This window comes from Acipenser ruthenus, chromosome 2, assembly GCF_902713425.1.
Source record: "Acipenser ruthenus chromosome 2, fAciRut3.2 maternal haplotype, whole genome shotgun sequence".
Taxonomy (NCBI): domain Eukaryota; kingdom Metazoa; phylum Chordata; class Actinopteri; order Acipenseriformes; family Acipenseridae; genus Acipenser; species Acipenser ruthenus.
In genome coordinates, this window is record NC_081190.1 from 96,280,371 (window position 1) to 96,297,999 (window position 17,629).

The 17,629-nt window shown below is 38.5% G+C and overlaps 1 protein-coding gene across 1 annotated transcript; it reads right to left on the reverse strand.

Annotated features, from left to right (window-relative positions):
* Window positions 1-6,176: 6,176 nt before the first annotated feature.
* LOC117408679 (mannosyl-oligosaccharide glucosidase-like) lies at window positions 6,177-16,136 on the reverse strand. The gene is made up of 5 exons (XM_034013880.3): window positions 15,928-16,136; window positions 14,777-15,176; window positions 11,545-11,768; window positions 10,646-10,839; window positions 6,177-9,959 (listed from the first exon to the last, which is right to left on the reverse strand). The coding sequence occupies exons 2-5, from the start codon at window positions 15,159-15,161 to the stop codon at window positions 8,195-8,197; spliced, it is 2,568 nt and encodes an 855-aa protein (XP_033869771.3). The 5' UTR covers window positions 15,162-15,176; window positions 15,928-16,136; the 3' UTR covers window positions 6,177-8,194.
* Window positions 16,137-17,629: the final 1,493 nt, after the last annotated feature.

The window sequence follows — 17,629 nt, forward strand, 5'->3', positions numbered from 1 at the left end:
CAACACAGCCTAACAGTAACAATTACCTGCTTGGGATTGACGTCATGCAGGATCCTTCAGCTGTATGTGAGGTAAAAGTAAAAAAAATAATAAACAGGTAAAAGTCTGCCTTCATATCACAAGACAAGAATAAAAATAAACAAGTGCAACAGGGTAACACTTTACATTGTGTCTCAAATTACTGTGTATTTACATAGTAGTTACTTAGTAAAAACATGTGTACTTACATATAATTGCAATGTTATTATCCATAGTTGCAATGTACTTAATGTGTCAATCTTTTTGCACTATATAATGAACTCTAAACCTAACCCCAACCCTTTTCTGATACAATTATGTACTTATATGTATACAGTGCAAAAGATTTAGACATGAAGTATATTGTAATTATGTGTACACATGTATTTACTAAATAACTACCAAGTAAATACACATTAATTATAGACAATGTAAAGTGTGACCTGCAACAGTATCATTATGCTCAGGTTTAATGATCTGCTTCTCCCCTTGCAAATTACACATGGTATATTATGTATGTTAAACTATACTGTATTTAAATATTGTTTTTGCACTGTAACCTTGTATTGCCCTGCAACACCTGTAAGTTGCCTTGGATAAAGGTGTCTGACAAATAACATAATAATAATAAATAATAATAACAATAATGTTCTTTTATAGGGCTGTGACAGAGAAAGAATGAATCTTGGTTATAACTCTCCCTCCCAACCTGTGAAGGCGCTGTGTAAAGGGAACAGAGTATCCCGGACTGGATGGTCTGACAATTCATTCCAAGGGAAAGGTGGAAGTCGGCCATCTAGAAAGGGGGCGGAGCTACAGTACACCAAGTCATCGCCCCAGAAGGTAGCAATGTGGCAACCGTGGAATGGCAGAGAAACAGTTCCACTTGCTAACCAAGGGGGCGTGACTGACTGTACAAAAGGTGACGTAGCTAAGCGATCTGTTCCTTTATTATGATTGTGAGCGAACCAAAAGGCGAACCAAAAATGTACTGTGAGTGTTTTGTTTGTTTGTCGTGTCTAATTATACTTGTTTGTTCTTGTTAGATGGCTAGCACGATCCAGAGCTGTCGCTTAAGGCCAGCACCAAACCCGTACAACACTTCACCACTGTGCATGAATAAATTGTATTTCACCACTTGCATGTTAGCACTCACTGTGGACTTGTGATCGTGTGTGTGTCTTATGTATGGTTAATAGTATGTTTATTATTTCGGGACTGTAACCCGTGTTTAACAGTGCTATACACATTGCTGTGTATTGTCTGGTATTATCATTTGCTGTCATAACGACCTGGATTATAAACGAGATCAAAATAAACATTGTTTGAACCGTGAACTTACGTGTTTGTCATTACTTGGCACCGCATCAACTCTACACCTGCGCACTGCAACCCACTTTGCCACAAGGGCTAATTTAAACTGCTTTATAATATAATACAACATTTGTTGGGGATCAACATTTTCAACAAAGAGGAGCTTCATACTGTGCCATTTTTTGAATGGTTGCTTGTGTTAATACTGTATAAAGTTTAACTTGTGGAAAATGATGCATAACAAAAAAAAAAGATTAAATGTAGTAGACTCTGAGAGCAATGGAAAGTGACACACTCTCCAAACAAAGTTTTGTGAAAGTTCAAAGACATGAACAGTTTCTTTAAAGAGTCACTTCCCGTCTGATTGTACATGATTAGTACCGTGAATGTCTGCCATGAGACACAGTTACACTTTACAGGTTGTAGAAGAAGCTGGGTCCATTCTTTAATAAGGGAGTCCTGAGGCTCCTGGTCCTGGGCTGAACTGCACGATCTTTGCATCGATCTTTGTCTGACACTCTTTGCACAGCCAAAGAATGCTTTGACCCCAAAGAAACTGCTGGGGTGAAGTGAAGCAGTTACAGACTACCTGGAAGGAAAGGCAACTGAGAACTTTCCTTAATACAGTGGTTAATCCAGTGCAGTACCAGATGTCCTGTTTTAAATGAAAATACATATTTGCTATGACACCTATATAGTGAATAGAAGTCCATGAGAGGATTTATGAAATTATTTTGTTTGTTACAACCACTTTAAGGAAGAACGTGATTCACTTTTCTTTAGAGTTGACATAGTGAAATGGCTGCATTATATATTTGTAATTTTAGATGGACTGCTGGGAATTCTGCTGTCACTGGGCGTGGCACTTGCAGACTAAACATTAAGATGATTTAGGAAATGCTAATGAATGCTTTTTTCAATGCAACAGGTTTATTGGTGAAAAAAAGTCTTACATTGCCGGCATCTTTTGCTTATCATTCATATTTTACTAAATAACAATTTTGCCTACCAAGCTGCCCTAACTAATTAGTGGTTTTCTTCAGTGGGGATGGGTACAACTCATTCTCAAGCTACATTTCCACAAGGAAAATAAAAAATGCCAGGATATATAGCACTTTATATTGATGTTTGTATCTTCATTGTTAGATTGCAGGAAATGGTGCCTTGAACATGTTCTAACCAGGAACACAACTCAAATGTTTCCTGCATCCTTTTATTTCCTACAATACTGTCTAATTAAAAAAAGTATCTTACACAAACAAAATACTCTTCTTTGATCTCCATCCTGACTCATGAATCTCACTTCTTATTTGCATCTGAATAGCACTCCATTCCATTAATTCACCCGCTTCTGTCAGCGTACTGCAGCAAGAACCTCTTAAGAGCAATATAAAATAATCAGTTTAGGAAACCAGGGTATTGAGATGTAGTACAGGTACAAATAGACAAGGCTGCAGCTTTTCTCATTTACCTTTACATTTTCAACTAATATTATCTACAACATGTTTAAACTTTTTTGACTAACTTTAATTTCACTCATTAACAATAAGATGGGAAATATAAATTATAAAAATTATATTTTAAAAAATGGGGCAGCCCCATTGCAGTTACCTCAGAACTAGAAATGTAGAAAGCCCCAACTAGAGAAATAATGTCGTCTTAATTCTTTGTTCTCTAATAAGCAATACGGGGTACAGAAAAATGGAAATAGTGGGATCATTGTGAACAAGGGAACAGAAGTTGATTAAATCTGAAGTCTATTAGAAAAGTAATGGGGCAGCAGTGTGGAGTAGTGGTTAGGGCTCTGGACTCTTGACCGGAGGGTCGTGGGTTCAATCCCAGGTGGGGGACACTGCTGCTGTACCCTTGAGCAATGTACTTTACCTAGATTGCTCCAGTAAAAACCCAACTGTATAAATGGGTAATTGTATGTAAAAACAATGTGTAAAAAATAATGTAATTGTATGTAAAAAATAATGTGATATCTTGTAACAATTGTAATTCGCCCTGGATAAGGGCGTTTGCTAAAAAAAAAAAAAGTAAACCTTCCAATAACATAAAAGATCACTAAATGGAGATGTTAAGAACCTAGGAGACAACTGGCAACACATGCATACACGCACACACACTTAAATTACTCAAGTTGGCTCCCAATTCTCTGGTCTGATTTCACTCCTCGGGCTGGCCTGAATTCTAAAGCCTGAATTGGAGCTGGGAGGGAATTACATCACTAAATGTCAATCAAAAATGTTGCAGGGGGTGGAAACATAACGGGACAATTTGGAAACGATGGGTTGAAAATGAGAACTATGAGATTTTGGAAATGAGTTATATCCAATTAATTTTGAAGGTTTTTTTTATAACTCCAATTAAAAGAGCTGACCGGATCCTTCTAGAATATAGCATTAACTCAAAGATCAGAACTGTCAAGGCAGATTGATGAGCAGATTTAATTGGGACTCCTGATGTATTCATGGAGGGAAAATCCTATATAAGCCCAGAGCAAGACCCCATTCAATACCATTGATCTTGATCTTGCAAGCTGACGTGGTCCATGCTCTGAGGGTCTCTGAAAAACTGATTGCTGTTTGATTGAAGTTGAAAGTCTGCCTTTTGAAGACAATTTTTCTTTTTCATATATCCTACACTACACTTCCATATACTGGCAGGTAAGCATATATTTGAATTTATATCTCTTTTATATTGAATGCATTGCTATAAGGTATTGAAATTATTATGTTAGTTTTAAGAGAGTGGTGTATTGAATGTTATAGGATGTAGTGGTGGGCGCTTTAGCTTTTTGCATGACTAGCCTGAAGGCTAAGCGTATGATAACCATATTTGTATTACTGTATTGAAGTACTAATGCTGTTAAACCTGTAAAAGCACTGGATCGCCCAGATTGCTTTTTACTTGGGATTTACGGTCTGCGCAACCAACCAATCGAATTTTTAAAGCATTTAATAAACCGAAAGAGCATTACTACTACTGCTCTGATCCTTTAAAATTTAAAATGAAATGAGTCTGTGTGGTTTTCTTGATTATTAAATTAGTTGTCTGGACATATAGCATGCCCAGTGCACGAACAAAACCACTTACAGGAGTTTAAAACATCTCTGTCCTCCTTAAACATCTCCCCCGAGTTTAAGAGTGTGCTCAGAGCATATGTATAAATAAAAAGAGTATGTGCAAATCTGACAGGGTGCTAGAGCTCGCGTCCTGAATAAAAGAACTGAACTTGAACCAAGTGTGTCTTCTCCTTTCTTCTGCCTGCCATCGAAACGCTACAGTAATTAAACTGTTTCCTTATACTCTCCCTGCCCCCGCACTGTCAACCCTGGTTAAAGATATAAATAATATACTCAGTCCGAAGCAAGTGTAAAACTTGCCTGAATATTAAAGTAAAAAATATAAATATTTTAAAACTAACAATAAATTACTTGTTGCACAAGCAGCAGTTACATTATTGTTTTTCCCTCTAACTCAATGGACCATATTTACAAGCAAGCACAAAGGCAAAGACACAATTTCTTAGGGCAATAAGACCATTTTAATGGTATAAAACAGGAAACTCTTGACTGGTCCTTCCTGTAACTACGTTTATGCTGTTGATTTTTATTATTATTATTATTTTATTTGAATAAAACAAAGCCTTTGCATTTGCTTCAGAGTGAAGTCTTTTTTTATATAGTAAAACAGTGCTTTTGACAAGTATTTTGAACTACCTTACTTGGGGAATAATTACCATCTAAAGAACAGTACTTGCTTTTCTTTGTTTGTTTAACACTTTCCTTTAATAAACTACATGTGGCAATTCTAGGTGTATCTCTGTGCAGAGACTTGCATGTATTTGTATTTAATGTATGATCAGGACCAGAGGAAGAGGGAGACTTTGGTCAGAGGCTTGGAGACTGTTTATATATAAAAAAAAAAAAGAAAAAAAAACCCGTCAGTAGCAAGTTTACGGCACGTTGCAGCTGCTGGACCATTTGGTTCTTTTAAAAACTGACTAAACAAATTTTGGGGAATAATCAGCTACTGCAGCAAGCATTTACTAGCTGAATGGTCTCTCGATGATAAACTTTTTAAAGTTATTATAGCAGTGGCTCAGAACAGCAATCATGGACAACTGTCTCCCTCTCCTGGCCCATCAGTGTGGTGCAGCTCTGCATTAACTACTGTTCCCTGCAATTAACCATCCGTTTCAAAATATACCTCTCCAATCATCAGACCCATATGCTAAGATGTCCACATTGGATAATGAAGGTAATGTACTATTCACATGAAAAAAAATGACAAACATATAACCTTGGTAATCAAATTACCAGTAATTGTTTCTGTCACAACCACTACTTTAAAACATGCTTCAAAGCAGACCTACGGTCAATTACAAATGTAATTGTGTCATTTGCAATTGAATCTTGGCACACCTGCATAATTGTAATTACCATATTGATTAATTACACACTTTCCAAGCTTAATCATTCACAGTTCCATGTGTTTTACATTGAATGAACATTATTCTCTTATTTTCAACCATTTTTAGTGACCCCATTTGTATGAAAAAACATTATACAGTAGTATGTTTCTGTATTTGTAGCTGTGATTACTGCTTGATAGAGTAAACATGTTATGTGTGTATTAGTTACTTTAGTGTAATTGTATCTAGTTGTACTTGCAAGTTGATCAAACAATTATGGTACAGTTGTAATTATAATTGACCCCAGGTCTGCTTCAAAGGCTTCCGCACATTTAGAGATGTTTGGTTTTCGCAAATCTGCCTTCTTTCACCGATTTAAAAAGCTCAAAGAAAAGCCTGTGAAATGAGCACATCACAATTCATACTCGTTCAACAACTTTTATTTTCACAATTTTTTCTTTTTTTTTTTTTTACAGGATTTTACAAAACAAAGCCCAGGTTGTTTTTAAAATCACACTAGCTGCTTGGAGAGCATTGTTTTTCAGTCTCCTATGTCTTTTACCAGCACCAATTCACATTGAATTAAAACAATCGAAATACAACATACATATACAAACAAATGAAAATACCTGAGCTCAAATGTTTTTACTGTTAAACATATCCTAGAGCAGTGACTGCTGCAGTATTTAGATGGACAGATTCTTAACATGGGTTTGGTTCTGCAATTCATTGTAGTGTTACATAGCCACCCCAAGCTGCAGTGGGCCACCGGATTTGCAACAACCCCATACCCTTTGCTTGCTCTCAGTGGCAATTCGAGCTTCATGCCCAATAAACCAAACACAGTAAAACAAAGATCCATGTCTGTCGGTGACACCAGCCAAGCCAGAACACTACATCTTCACATGGCTTGCAACTCACAGCCGCTCTTAAATCCATCCACTAATTTCTCTTTGTCATGGAATAGGAAGGTAAACAAAACTGACTGATTTTTTTTTTTTTACAGTTGGGGATAATGCGCTTGAATATTTACAAACTGTAAAACAAATTCATGGATAAAACCATTAGCATGGCATGCATCTCAAATGAGGCTAAAAAATATGCATATTGTGCTGGGCACATTTTACTGAGCTCCTGGGTTGCTATTGACACCACAAATACTAGCAATGACCCAGAACTACTTGCAGTTTCAAAACTGTACAGAGCCAGCAGCAAAATATATAGTGGCTGGCGCTGTAGGAGTCTAAAGTGTGGAGTAGTGGTTAGAGCTCTGGACTCTTGACCGGAGGGTTGTGGGTTCAATCCCCAGTGGGGGACACTGCTGTTGTACCCTTGAGCAAGGTACTTTACCTAGATTGCTCCAGTAAAAACCCAACTGTAAAAATGGGTAATTGTATGTAAAATAATGTGATATCTGTATAATGTGAAATAATGTATAATGTGATATCTTGTAACAATTGTAAGTCGCCCTGGATAAGGGCGTCTGCTAAGAAATAAATAATAATAATAATAATAAAGTCATGGGAGAATAGGACTTATTTCACTGACTACACTACTTAACAGTGCAGTAGTTAAAATACAAAATACAGGTGAACATTCTGGGTCATATCTGGTCATCAGTCGAGCACTTTCATATTTTAATGCTGATGTTAAGCAATCGTGTTATCCTGTGAGAAATATCACATAGGCTCCCAGCCACAGCAAAGCTTGTCACTGAATGACTGTCACGCTGATAGCAGAGCATTAATATATAATAAATCTAGGACCTTAAAAGACAAGTCCAAAGCCCTTGTCACACAATGTTGTAGCTATAGGTAGAGGGTGAATGTACTGTAATGTACTTAGAGATAATCAACTCCCTCCCTTGGGTAAAATCCTCAGCCTCTGGTCTTACATTTTATCCACACAGAAGACTGTGACATCTCTTCGTACACATAATGCGATCTCCCTTTAGCTTAATTGACATTCTGCGTTTTCACCCCAGTGTGCAATTTTTCACCATTTTATTAAAGGAAAATACCACCAGCAACGTTACAAAATGAGCGAGAAACAACTTCAGAAGATGTTACAGCATTTACGTTTCAAGATGCAGGTTAACTAAGTTTTGTTACAGTGAAGTTTGATAAATTGGTTGTGCTAATTTGTCCCACCATGTACAGAACGAACAATTTCTTTAACTCCAGTTAGAACAAGCCCTGTCTCATCAATTATTACCACAATAAGATAATTAGCACAATAAAAACAGCTCTTTAAAGATTATTTACAAAACAGCTTAAGAAAAAGAATCATTGTGGCATTCCAGAGGATTATTCAAAATGAAGGAAAAAAAACTAGACAACAATTTTAGAGAAATATTGTGTCACAGATCTCAGATAGAAAATGTATTAAAGCAATTGCTTTATTTAAAAAAAAAAAGAAGATGACATCCCAGCAGAGCCCATTTCAGTACTGCTCTGCCATCATTAACACGCACAAAGCAGACCATCCGGTAAAAGGATGGCTTCCCTGCCCCCTCCCCGTACTGTCATTGTACTGTTCCCAGATATAACCAGTCTCCATGTATTGTCTGTAAACATTCTCAATGATATTAGTCCTCAGCTCTTGATAGAGCGATGCCGACTTTTCTTTATACGGCCCCTCAGTATTGGCATAGTAATGCAGTGCCCTGACAGCTAGGTAGTTAATGTTGATCCATATCGGCCCGCGCCAGTAAGGGGCGTCGTGCTCCGTGTTCCGCTTCATGAACAGTGGGTCGGACTTTGAAAGGGAGCGCAGTCCGTACTGGGTCCAGAGCTTCTGGTCGTCCCGCATGTCCTTGAGGATGTGCTCCAGTTTGGGGGAATCTGGCCGCAAGATCTGCAGCAGAAAAGGGAAGAGGCTGACATAGCCCAACGAGTTGACATACTGCAGCTTGGGGGCTTTGCGGACAGAGCGCACCAGCCTGGCGGTCAGAAACTGGTGCCTGGGCTGGCCAGGAGGGACATAGACCTTCTCACGCTGGAGGGCCACTGACTGAGTGTGGTTCCCGTAATCGGCAAAGGTCTTGAGCTGCTCGGACCAGTGGAGCTCCTCCAGCACAGAATTGTCACTCAGAATCTGGTGTGTCTTTTCATACTCGTGGTGGGGCTCCCCCAGCAGCTTGGCCACATCCGCCATGATTCCAGAAGCCAGGGCCATCCAACAGTGAAGGTCCACGTGCCTTTCGTCCTGGGAAGGGTGTGAGGCCCTGGGGTAGTCGTCCAGGCCCGACGTTAGGGTCTTAGGGTTGAGGAACAGGTTGGTGTCCTTGTCTCGACCTCTCCACCGGTAGGAGTTGGGGATGGGTCCCGCCTGGGTTGTGTTATACCACTCAAACCAAGTCTGGAGCCTGGGGAAGAGTCTCTTTAAGAAGGCTTTGGTGTCCTTATCTACTGCTACTCCTTTCGCAGCAAAACCGACGATTAGCTTTTGCAAGGCCAGGAAGAGGGTGGGTGGGTTAGCGTTCTCGTTTCTCTGAACGATGAACTCCACTGGAACTTTACTGCGAGCCTCGTCGTCCAGAATCTGCTCCCTGGGGATCCAGCCTTCCACATTTATCATGTCCAGCCAGTGGGCGAGGGACTCCCTGGTGATCTGAGGATCCCACTTGCTGATGAGGAGCAGATGGAAGCCCTCATCCCAGAGGAAGCCCCGGGGGAAGAAGGAACGGGACGGGACGGCAGTAAACAAGGCGCCCTCGGGGTAAGCCAGTGGATACTCATTGTATTTGGACTGAACAGCAGACTGCCCGTAGAAGTAGCCCATCCCACCCAGCATGTTGCTCAGCGCGGCTTTGCTGAACTTAATCTGAGCCGGCGTGTACCCTTTCCTGTGGAGACCGAAGGTTTCTTCAAACTTTGCGTCGAAAGCATATTTCAGTTTCTCCAACTCCTCCGTCAAGACCTCGGCAGCCAGCTGGTTGGGCCGGTCCCTGAAGCTGGCAGACTCAAAGAGCACCTCGATCTGGAAGGGGGTCTGCATAGTCACCTGGTGAACCACAAAGTCACTCTCCTTCCTGCTCTCCCCTCGCTGCTGCTGCTGCTGTGGCGGGGGTTTGTAGGTGTCCACTGCAATGTAGTACCGCTTTTCACCAGAGGGGGGGTTGTAGACAAACCTGCCACTCAGACTGTTTTTGACTATATCTGTTAATTTCTCCAAGCCTGGACTGACAGTGTTAAGGTGGTTATAGCTGAAAAAAAATGGAATACATTCATACTCATTTTATTTTTAATTGCAATTGCTAAAAGGGAACACATTTAAAAGAACACAGGCATGTTATAACATTAGTACTTTTACGACAGTACTAATGTTTTGTCGACAGTCATAACGTTTGTCAGAAATGAGTGGTCTTATGCTATAGCGAACATTTTTATTTGTTACTGTATTCCCCCATCATTCAAACATGTGCACAATTCATTCAAAGACATGCAATAATAATATGTCTAAAATTTGCATCAGAACCTCATACCATACAAAAAAGTAATTGTAAACTAATTAAAACAAATACAGCTAGACTGGAATATTCTGCTTGTCAAACAATACTACTCAGTTTCATTGCAAAATCAGACTAGAAAACTAGACATACTTCTTGCAATTTATTTGTAAGGCTTGCTTTGGATGTCGGCATTTTTATATACTTTTTTTGTTTTTTTGAGTGGGGCCTGCTGTGTACATTTGCTGTATTTGATAATCATATTAGATGAAGTTAACCAAATTAGGATGTATGTCTCAATGATCTGATGCTGTTTTGAGGTGTCAGTGTCTCTGTTCTTGATTTGTGTCAATGAAGAATGTATAAGTGCTCATGCATGTTTTAATTAAATGGAAACAGGATGCACTGGGTAGTACCTTATCACAGGAAAGATCCTCACATACCTGGCATACTTTGCAGTCGTGCTCTCCCCAGCAGAAGGTTTGCGGAAGGTGATTTTGAACTGGCCCAGCTCCTCGGAGGAGCCTGTCACCGACCCCAGGCGGTTCCTCTCCTCGATGTGTGCCTGCAGGGACCCCTGACTGTCTGCAGCCACATAAAACATCAGCGAGATCACTGGGGCCTGGGGTGCGGGGCTCTGGAGGGTTAGTGGGAATAAAACAAAAAACAAAGACCAACTGTTTGTGTTTGAATTCTAAAATAAATCCAGTCCAAGTATTATCTTTGACTTACAAAAGTCCTGCAAGTAGGTACCTAAACAGCATAGGACTGAAGTTTCAAAGCATAAATGTTTCAAGGGATCAGGCAGCAGTGTTCATAGTACCTCATCACAGCAAGACCCTGGCAATTCTATTTTCGATCACAGCTCATCAAAAACTTCAAACCCAGTTTTCTTTACTTGATGGCTTTCAAAGTTACCTGTGGAAAACACATGTAAATCTAAACTAGGAGCTTCTTATCTGTTTTAAGATTAACTTGACTGGCTAATTTTTCTTTTTATGAACAATAAACTGGCAGATTTTGGTTGCCCTTTAACTTCAAAAATCACAAATCATTCACATAATAAAAGCACACTGCAGAGTCATTTTTTTAATATTTATATTATATACATTGTTTAATTACCAATAATCCAGCTTTGTATTTGTTTGTATTTAATTACAGTGTTCCCTTTCTATTGCAGTTAGGTAATGTTTACAGTAACTTGTCATGTAATTTACTGTAGGAGTGTCCTTCACTAATTCACACTTTTTTGATTCGCAGCTCAGCAAGCCATATAGCGTGGGAGCATTGCATTGTCATATCATCACTGTGGAAAACCCGGGTATCCCTCTTTATTCCTCACCTGCTGTTTGGCTGTGATCCTCCAGGTCCAGTCTCCTCCCTGCTCCCCTCCTTGTCTCTTCACAAACTCTGTGGTTAAAGTGAAATCAGTGTCTCTGATCTCCTGTATCCCGAAGTTCACCCCGTCGTGCATCAGCCAGCCGTAGCTTAGCAGCCCATCTCCTTGTTCACAGGTGTGCCGCAGGTTCACATCCATCCCTCCAAACTGACGCATCCACATCATACCTACACAATAAAGTGGATCTGTTACCGGGACAGCTGTACTCATGCTTTTCTGTGGGCCCACTGGTAATTTATACAAAGATTTTGGTATGTTCTGTTTTAGTTTTGCTAGGACTCATACTTTTTCTTCACGAAATGCCCCCTATACACATTTTGTAATGACTTTCAAATCAGAAAACAGAAATAATCATTAGAACCCCTTCTAACATTTGATTTATTTTCATCCCTTCACCCCTGGGAATGTATTAATGCTATGTACTACTAATGGCACATATACATATACATATATATATATATATATATATATATATATATATATATATATATATATATATATATATATATTTTAGCTCAAAGAGCCAGCTGCCCAACGTTTCAATATGTTGTACATATCTTTCTTTCTCAAGGGAGCCTGTGTTTGAATCCAAACATTGGAGGTATTTATAGGTTTTTGACGGCATGACAACTACTTGTTATTGTTTACATTCAAATTCATGATTTATTCTTACATGATGTAATGGTGTTCTATATATTGTGACATCATTTTTACTTCTATCTTTGAATCTGTATTAATTCTAATTAACACTACTTTATATAAACCTGTATTTTTATTATATCATGCAATGCTGGCTCTGAGGATCAGTCTAGATTTGGCCTCCCCAGCGCATCAGCATGCACAACTTTTGAATGCATTTTGTTTATTTATTTAAATGTTATATATTTATTGAAGTTAATTAGTTCATTCTTTTCTGTTGAGTCCTGCCGGCATAATCGTGTTCAGTCTATTTATCCATTTACTTTCTTTTATTCTTCTATATGTCGCATTGTCTAATTTGAGCTGTTCTAATACTACAAACTTTACATCATTTATGTCATGTCCCTGACTGGTGAAGTGCTGTACTATTGGTTCATTCATTTTTTTATTTCTAATTAATGAAAGGTGGTTCTGAATTATTTTATATAAAGTAGTTCCAGTCTCTCCAACATATTTGATTTCATCACATTTTTCACAGGCTATTCCATAAACAACATTGCTATTTTTACAGTAGGTATTAGTTTTTAGTGGATATGTGGTGTTCTTATGTTTAATTATATTTTTACGTTTGTCTATGTATTTACACACTTTACATCTACTAGTGCATATGTTCGTAGAACCTATTTTGTCAATTATTCTTTTATGTTTACTGTGAACTAAAATATCACCTAAATTAGCTTCTCTTTTGAATGCTACAACTACATATACACATACATATACAGACGTGCTCAAATTTGTTGGTACCCTTACAGCTCATTGAAATAATGCTTCATTCCTCCTGAAAAGTGATGAAATTAAAAGCTATTTTATCATGTATACTTGCATGCCTTTGGTATGTCACAGAATAAAGCAGAGAAGCTGTGAAAAGAGATGAATTATTGCTTATTCTACAAAGATATTCTAAAATGGCCTGGACACATTTGTTGGTACCCCTTAGAAAAGATAATAAAGAATTGGATTATAGCGATATTTCAAACTAATTAGTTTCTTTAATTAGTATCACACATGTCTCCAATCTTGTAATCAGTCATTCAGCCTATTTAAATTGAGAAAAGTAGTCACTGTGCTGTTTGGTACCATTGTGTACACCACACTGAACATGGACCAGAGAAAGCAAAGGAGAGAATTGTCTGAGGAGATCAGAAAGAAAATAATAGACGAGCATGGTAAAGGTAAAGGCTACAAGACCATCTCCAAGCAGCTTGATGTTCCTGTGACAACAGTTGCAAATATTATTAAGAAGTTTAAGGTCCATGGAACTGTAGCCAACCTCCCTGGGCGCAGCCGCAAGAGGAAAATCGACCCCAGAGTGAACAGAAGGATAGTGCAAATGGTAGAAAAAGAACCAAGGATAACTGCCGAAGAGATACAAGCTGAACTCCAAGGTGAAGGTACGTCAGTTTCTGATCGCACCATCCGTCGCTTTTTGAGCGAAAGTGGGCTCCATGGAAGAAGACCCAGGAGGACTTTTGAAAGAAAAACATAAAAAAGCCAGACTGGAATTTGCTAAAATGCATATTGACAAGCCACAATCCTTCTGGGAGAATGTCCTTTGGACAGATGAGTCAAAACTGGAGCTTTTTGGCAAGTCACATCAGCTCTATGTTCACAGATGAAAAAATGAAGATTTCAAAGAAAAGAACACCATACCTACAGTGAAACATGGAGGAGGCTTGGTTATGTTTTGGGGCTGCTTTGCTGCGCCTGGCACAGGGTGCCTTGAATCTGTGCAGGGCACAATGAAATCTCAAGACTCTCAAGGCATTCTGGAGCGAAACGTACTGCCCAGTGTCAGAAAGCTCTGTCTCAGTCGCAGGTCATGGGTCCTCCAACAGGATAATGACCCAAAACACACAGCTAAAAGCACCCAAGAATGGATAAGAACAAAACATTGGACTATTCTGAAGTGGCCTTCTATGAGTCCTGATCTGAATCCTATCGAACATCTATGGAAAGAGCTGAAACTTGCAGTCTGGAGAAGGCACCCATCAAACCTGAGACAGCTGGAGCAGTTTGCTCAGGAAGAGTGGGCCAAACTACCTGTTAACAGGTGCAGAAGTCTCATTGAGAGCTACAGAAAACGTTTGATTGCAGTGATTGCCTCTAAAGGTTGTGCAACAAAATATTAGGTTAGCGGTCCCATCATTTTTGTCCATGCCATTTTCATTTGTTTTCTTATTTACAATATTATGTTGAATAAAAAATCAAAAGCAAAGTCTGATTTCTATTAAATATGGAATAAACAATAGTGGATGCCAATTACTTTTGTCAGTTTCAAGTTATTTCAGAGAAAATTGTGCATTCTTCGTTTTTTGTGGAGGGGTACCAACAAATTTGAGCACGTCTGTATATACATATACATATATATATATATACATATATATATATATATATATATATATATATATATATCTCAATTAGATTATTTTTCATACCTCTTAGTATTAATAACAGCAACAAAAAAAAATGGTAGTACCTGTCACAACCGACTTGGGACTCCGTGTTTTCATCCCAAAATACACCTGCGGTCTGTAGGAACCCCAGAAGAGATGAGGAGACACAGCTGGACTGGTGCTGTTAGCATCCAAGATTTTTGGGGAGGGGTGAGGGGTAATGATCCTTCTGGCCATGTAGGAGCGCATGTAGATAGCATAGAAGAACCAGATTAAACTAAATATGCAGAGGCCGATGGAAATGTTGATGAAGACCTTCGCAATGTCCAACTTTTTCTTCTTCTCTTTGCGGTGAAGGATGGAGTTTGCAATGTCTTTTTTCTTATCCTCCTTGCCAAGAGGAACGGAATCGCTTCCATCTTTACTGCTGTTGGAGATCACTCTCTTGCCATGCCTTTGTCTGCCCATGCTTTCCTTTAAGACCTGAAAAGAAATGCTGGTATTACCACAAAGCGTTCACTCACCCAGTTCAAAATATGCCTCTGCTTAGGCTTAGCGGGATGTTTTGATTCATTGAATACAGAACATTCATGGCACAGTTGTGGTATTTTTTTTTTTTAATTAAAAAAATAAAAACATATTGGTCATCCTAAAGGATTTAAACATGTAGGTATTTCTAAAGGATTTGAATCTTTCTGTACCAAGTGCCTATATATCATGTGTCTAAGTACAAAAGATTCGTTAATTGTTTTGAGTTATGCTTAGTTGTTACCAAGATCTACTACACATCTGCAGTGTAAAAAAAGTGAATGTTTTTTTAAGAATTGAATATACTGTATTTAAAAACAAAAATACTATAGGAATATTTCAAGGTTCATATAGAATATTAAGCACAAGGATGTGAGCAGACGTGAGTAAGCCCGATTCCGTCTAAATCATTTTTAGGCTTTGTATTTTTTTTTTAATTACTGTAGAACGTCTACGTTTAATCCAAATCATTTAACGATGGATTAAAATATAATTTTTTTTTTTTTTTTTTTTTTTGACAAAAATTTCAATGAATAGTTTGTGTTTAGTGACACTGTGCATGATACCACACTGTGTTGTCGATAAACGTGCTACGTTGCGTTGCAGGTCTGGTCATTGTAGCTATACATGCACATACTATTGTAATATCCGTCTACGTGACTACATAAATAAAATTTAAAAATACGTTTTAGGGTTCATAGCTCACCTCTGTACCTAACTACGGTTGCTCATCAACACCACTTCCTGTTCGAATCCCTCACCACAGACGTGATTTCACCCACGCCCGCGCAGGCAAAACACGTCACGGACACGCAGGACAGGAAAGCAAAATGTTTTGATAAAAGCCCCTCTGCCTGAGTCGAGGTCTTCATGGGTCAATTGCAACGAACTTGCAGTTACTAAGGAGCTGCGTACTAAGTTGCGTACTAGCCACTACTGTATTATCTCGGGATCATCCCCAGCTGCGTACTAACTAAGTTAGTACCAATTGCATCGAAAAAACAAGCGGAACAACAGTTGGAGATTAGATGATCTCAGCTTTACCTTTAGTACGGTCATAAGGATCAAGTATTGTTGTTGTTACCAAATAGGATCTCAAGGGGGCTCTAAATCATTCTTTATCAGAACCGCTTTATCCTTTTACAGGGAGCCAGACACGGTGCAAGGCGGGATGGCTCTAAATCAACATTTGAAATATTTGTACCAGCAATCTATATATTTTACGATATTGTGAGCTAATAATCGTTTTTACAATGTTACAAATAGGCCGACATTTATACGTAAATATTAATTAGTCTCTAACATATATTTATATGTGTGCACGTAATAATTATTATTTTTTATTTAAGATATATATATATATATATATATATATATATATATATATATATATATATATATGCATGGTAAAATACTCGGACGGACTGCCTATAAAATATTCAACCAAGTGCAATGCCATGAAATAAACTAGCAAAGCTGGTTTAATTTTGAATTCTGTTTTTGATTACAACATTACCCATTAGGTCTATACATGATACAGACAGTTGCAGCTCGTGCAGGGCGGCCCAGGCTGTTTTAAAGGGAATAATAACCGCGGTCAACACACACGGACTGTTTCGGCATCTCGAAACACGACAACCCTACCATAGGATCTAAACCCATAAAGTTTTTTCATAGGAAGCGCAGTGAGTTTATTTCTTTATTTTTTATTGCATTTATATAGCGCTTTTTATACAAAAGTATCGCAAAGCACTGTACAGTACATAGCAGAAAAAAGAACAAACCACAATATATTTGTATAGCATGTCACACATACAACTGCAACAATCAGACCATTTAAATAACAGATTTACACAACAGTATACACATAATACAAAAGCAGCTACAAAAGAAGTTACATTAAAACCCACTAAGATAAGTAAATTAACAGGACAAAAAAAAACAAAAAAAAAACGATTTTAGCTGCTTCCATTTGTACTGTTTTTGAATTAATACTTCGGAAACTCATACTGCTCTATACTGATCAAATCCCTTCTACTTTTTATTCATTTTTTTGCACGGGATCACCCCCAGTTCGTACGCTGCTTTTTCAGTTCGTTGCAATTGACCCCATGGGTCTATCCGGACCTCAAGAATACAGACGTACAGAAACAGGTTTTCGGGAATAAAATTGTCATGGAATACTCGGGCCAGGTTGGGTTTGTTCACATAAATGTAGCAGTGTTACTATTAAAGAAACATGATATGTTACTAAAAGCCATTGTTTACAATTACGGTTGAATGACTTCCCACACTGCCGCTGCGTGACTGCTTAGTGGTGCAGCGCCATAGACGGCGGCAGAGCTTAGCTAAATTATGCACGCGCTCGAGGCACGAACCGTCACACTTGTTCGTTTTGTACAGTAATG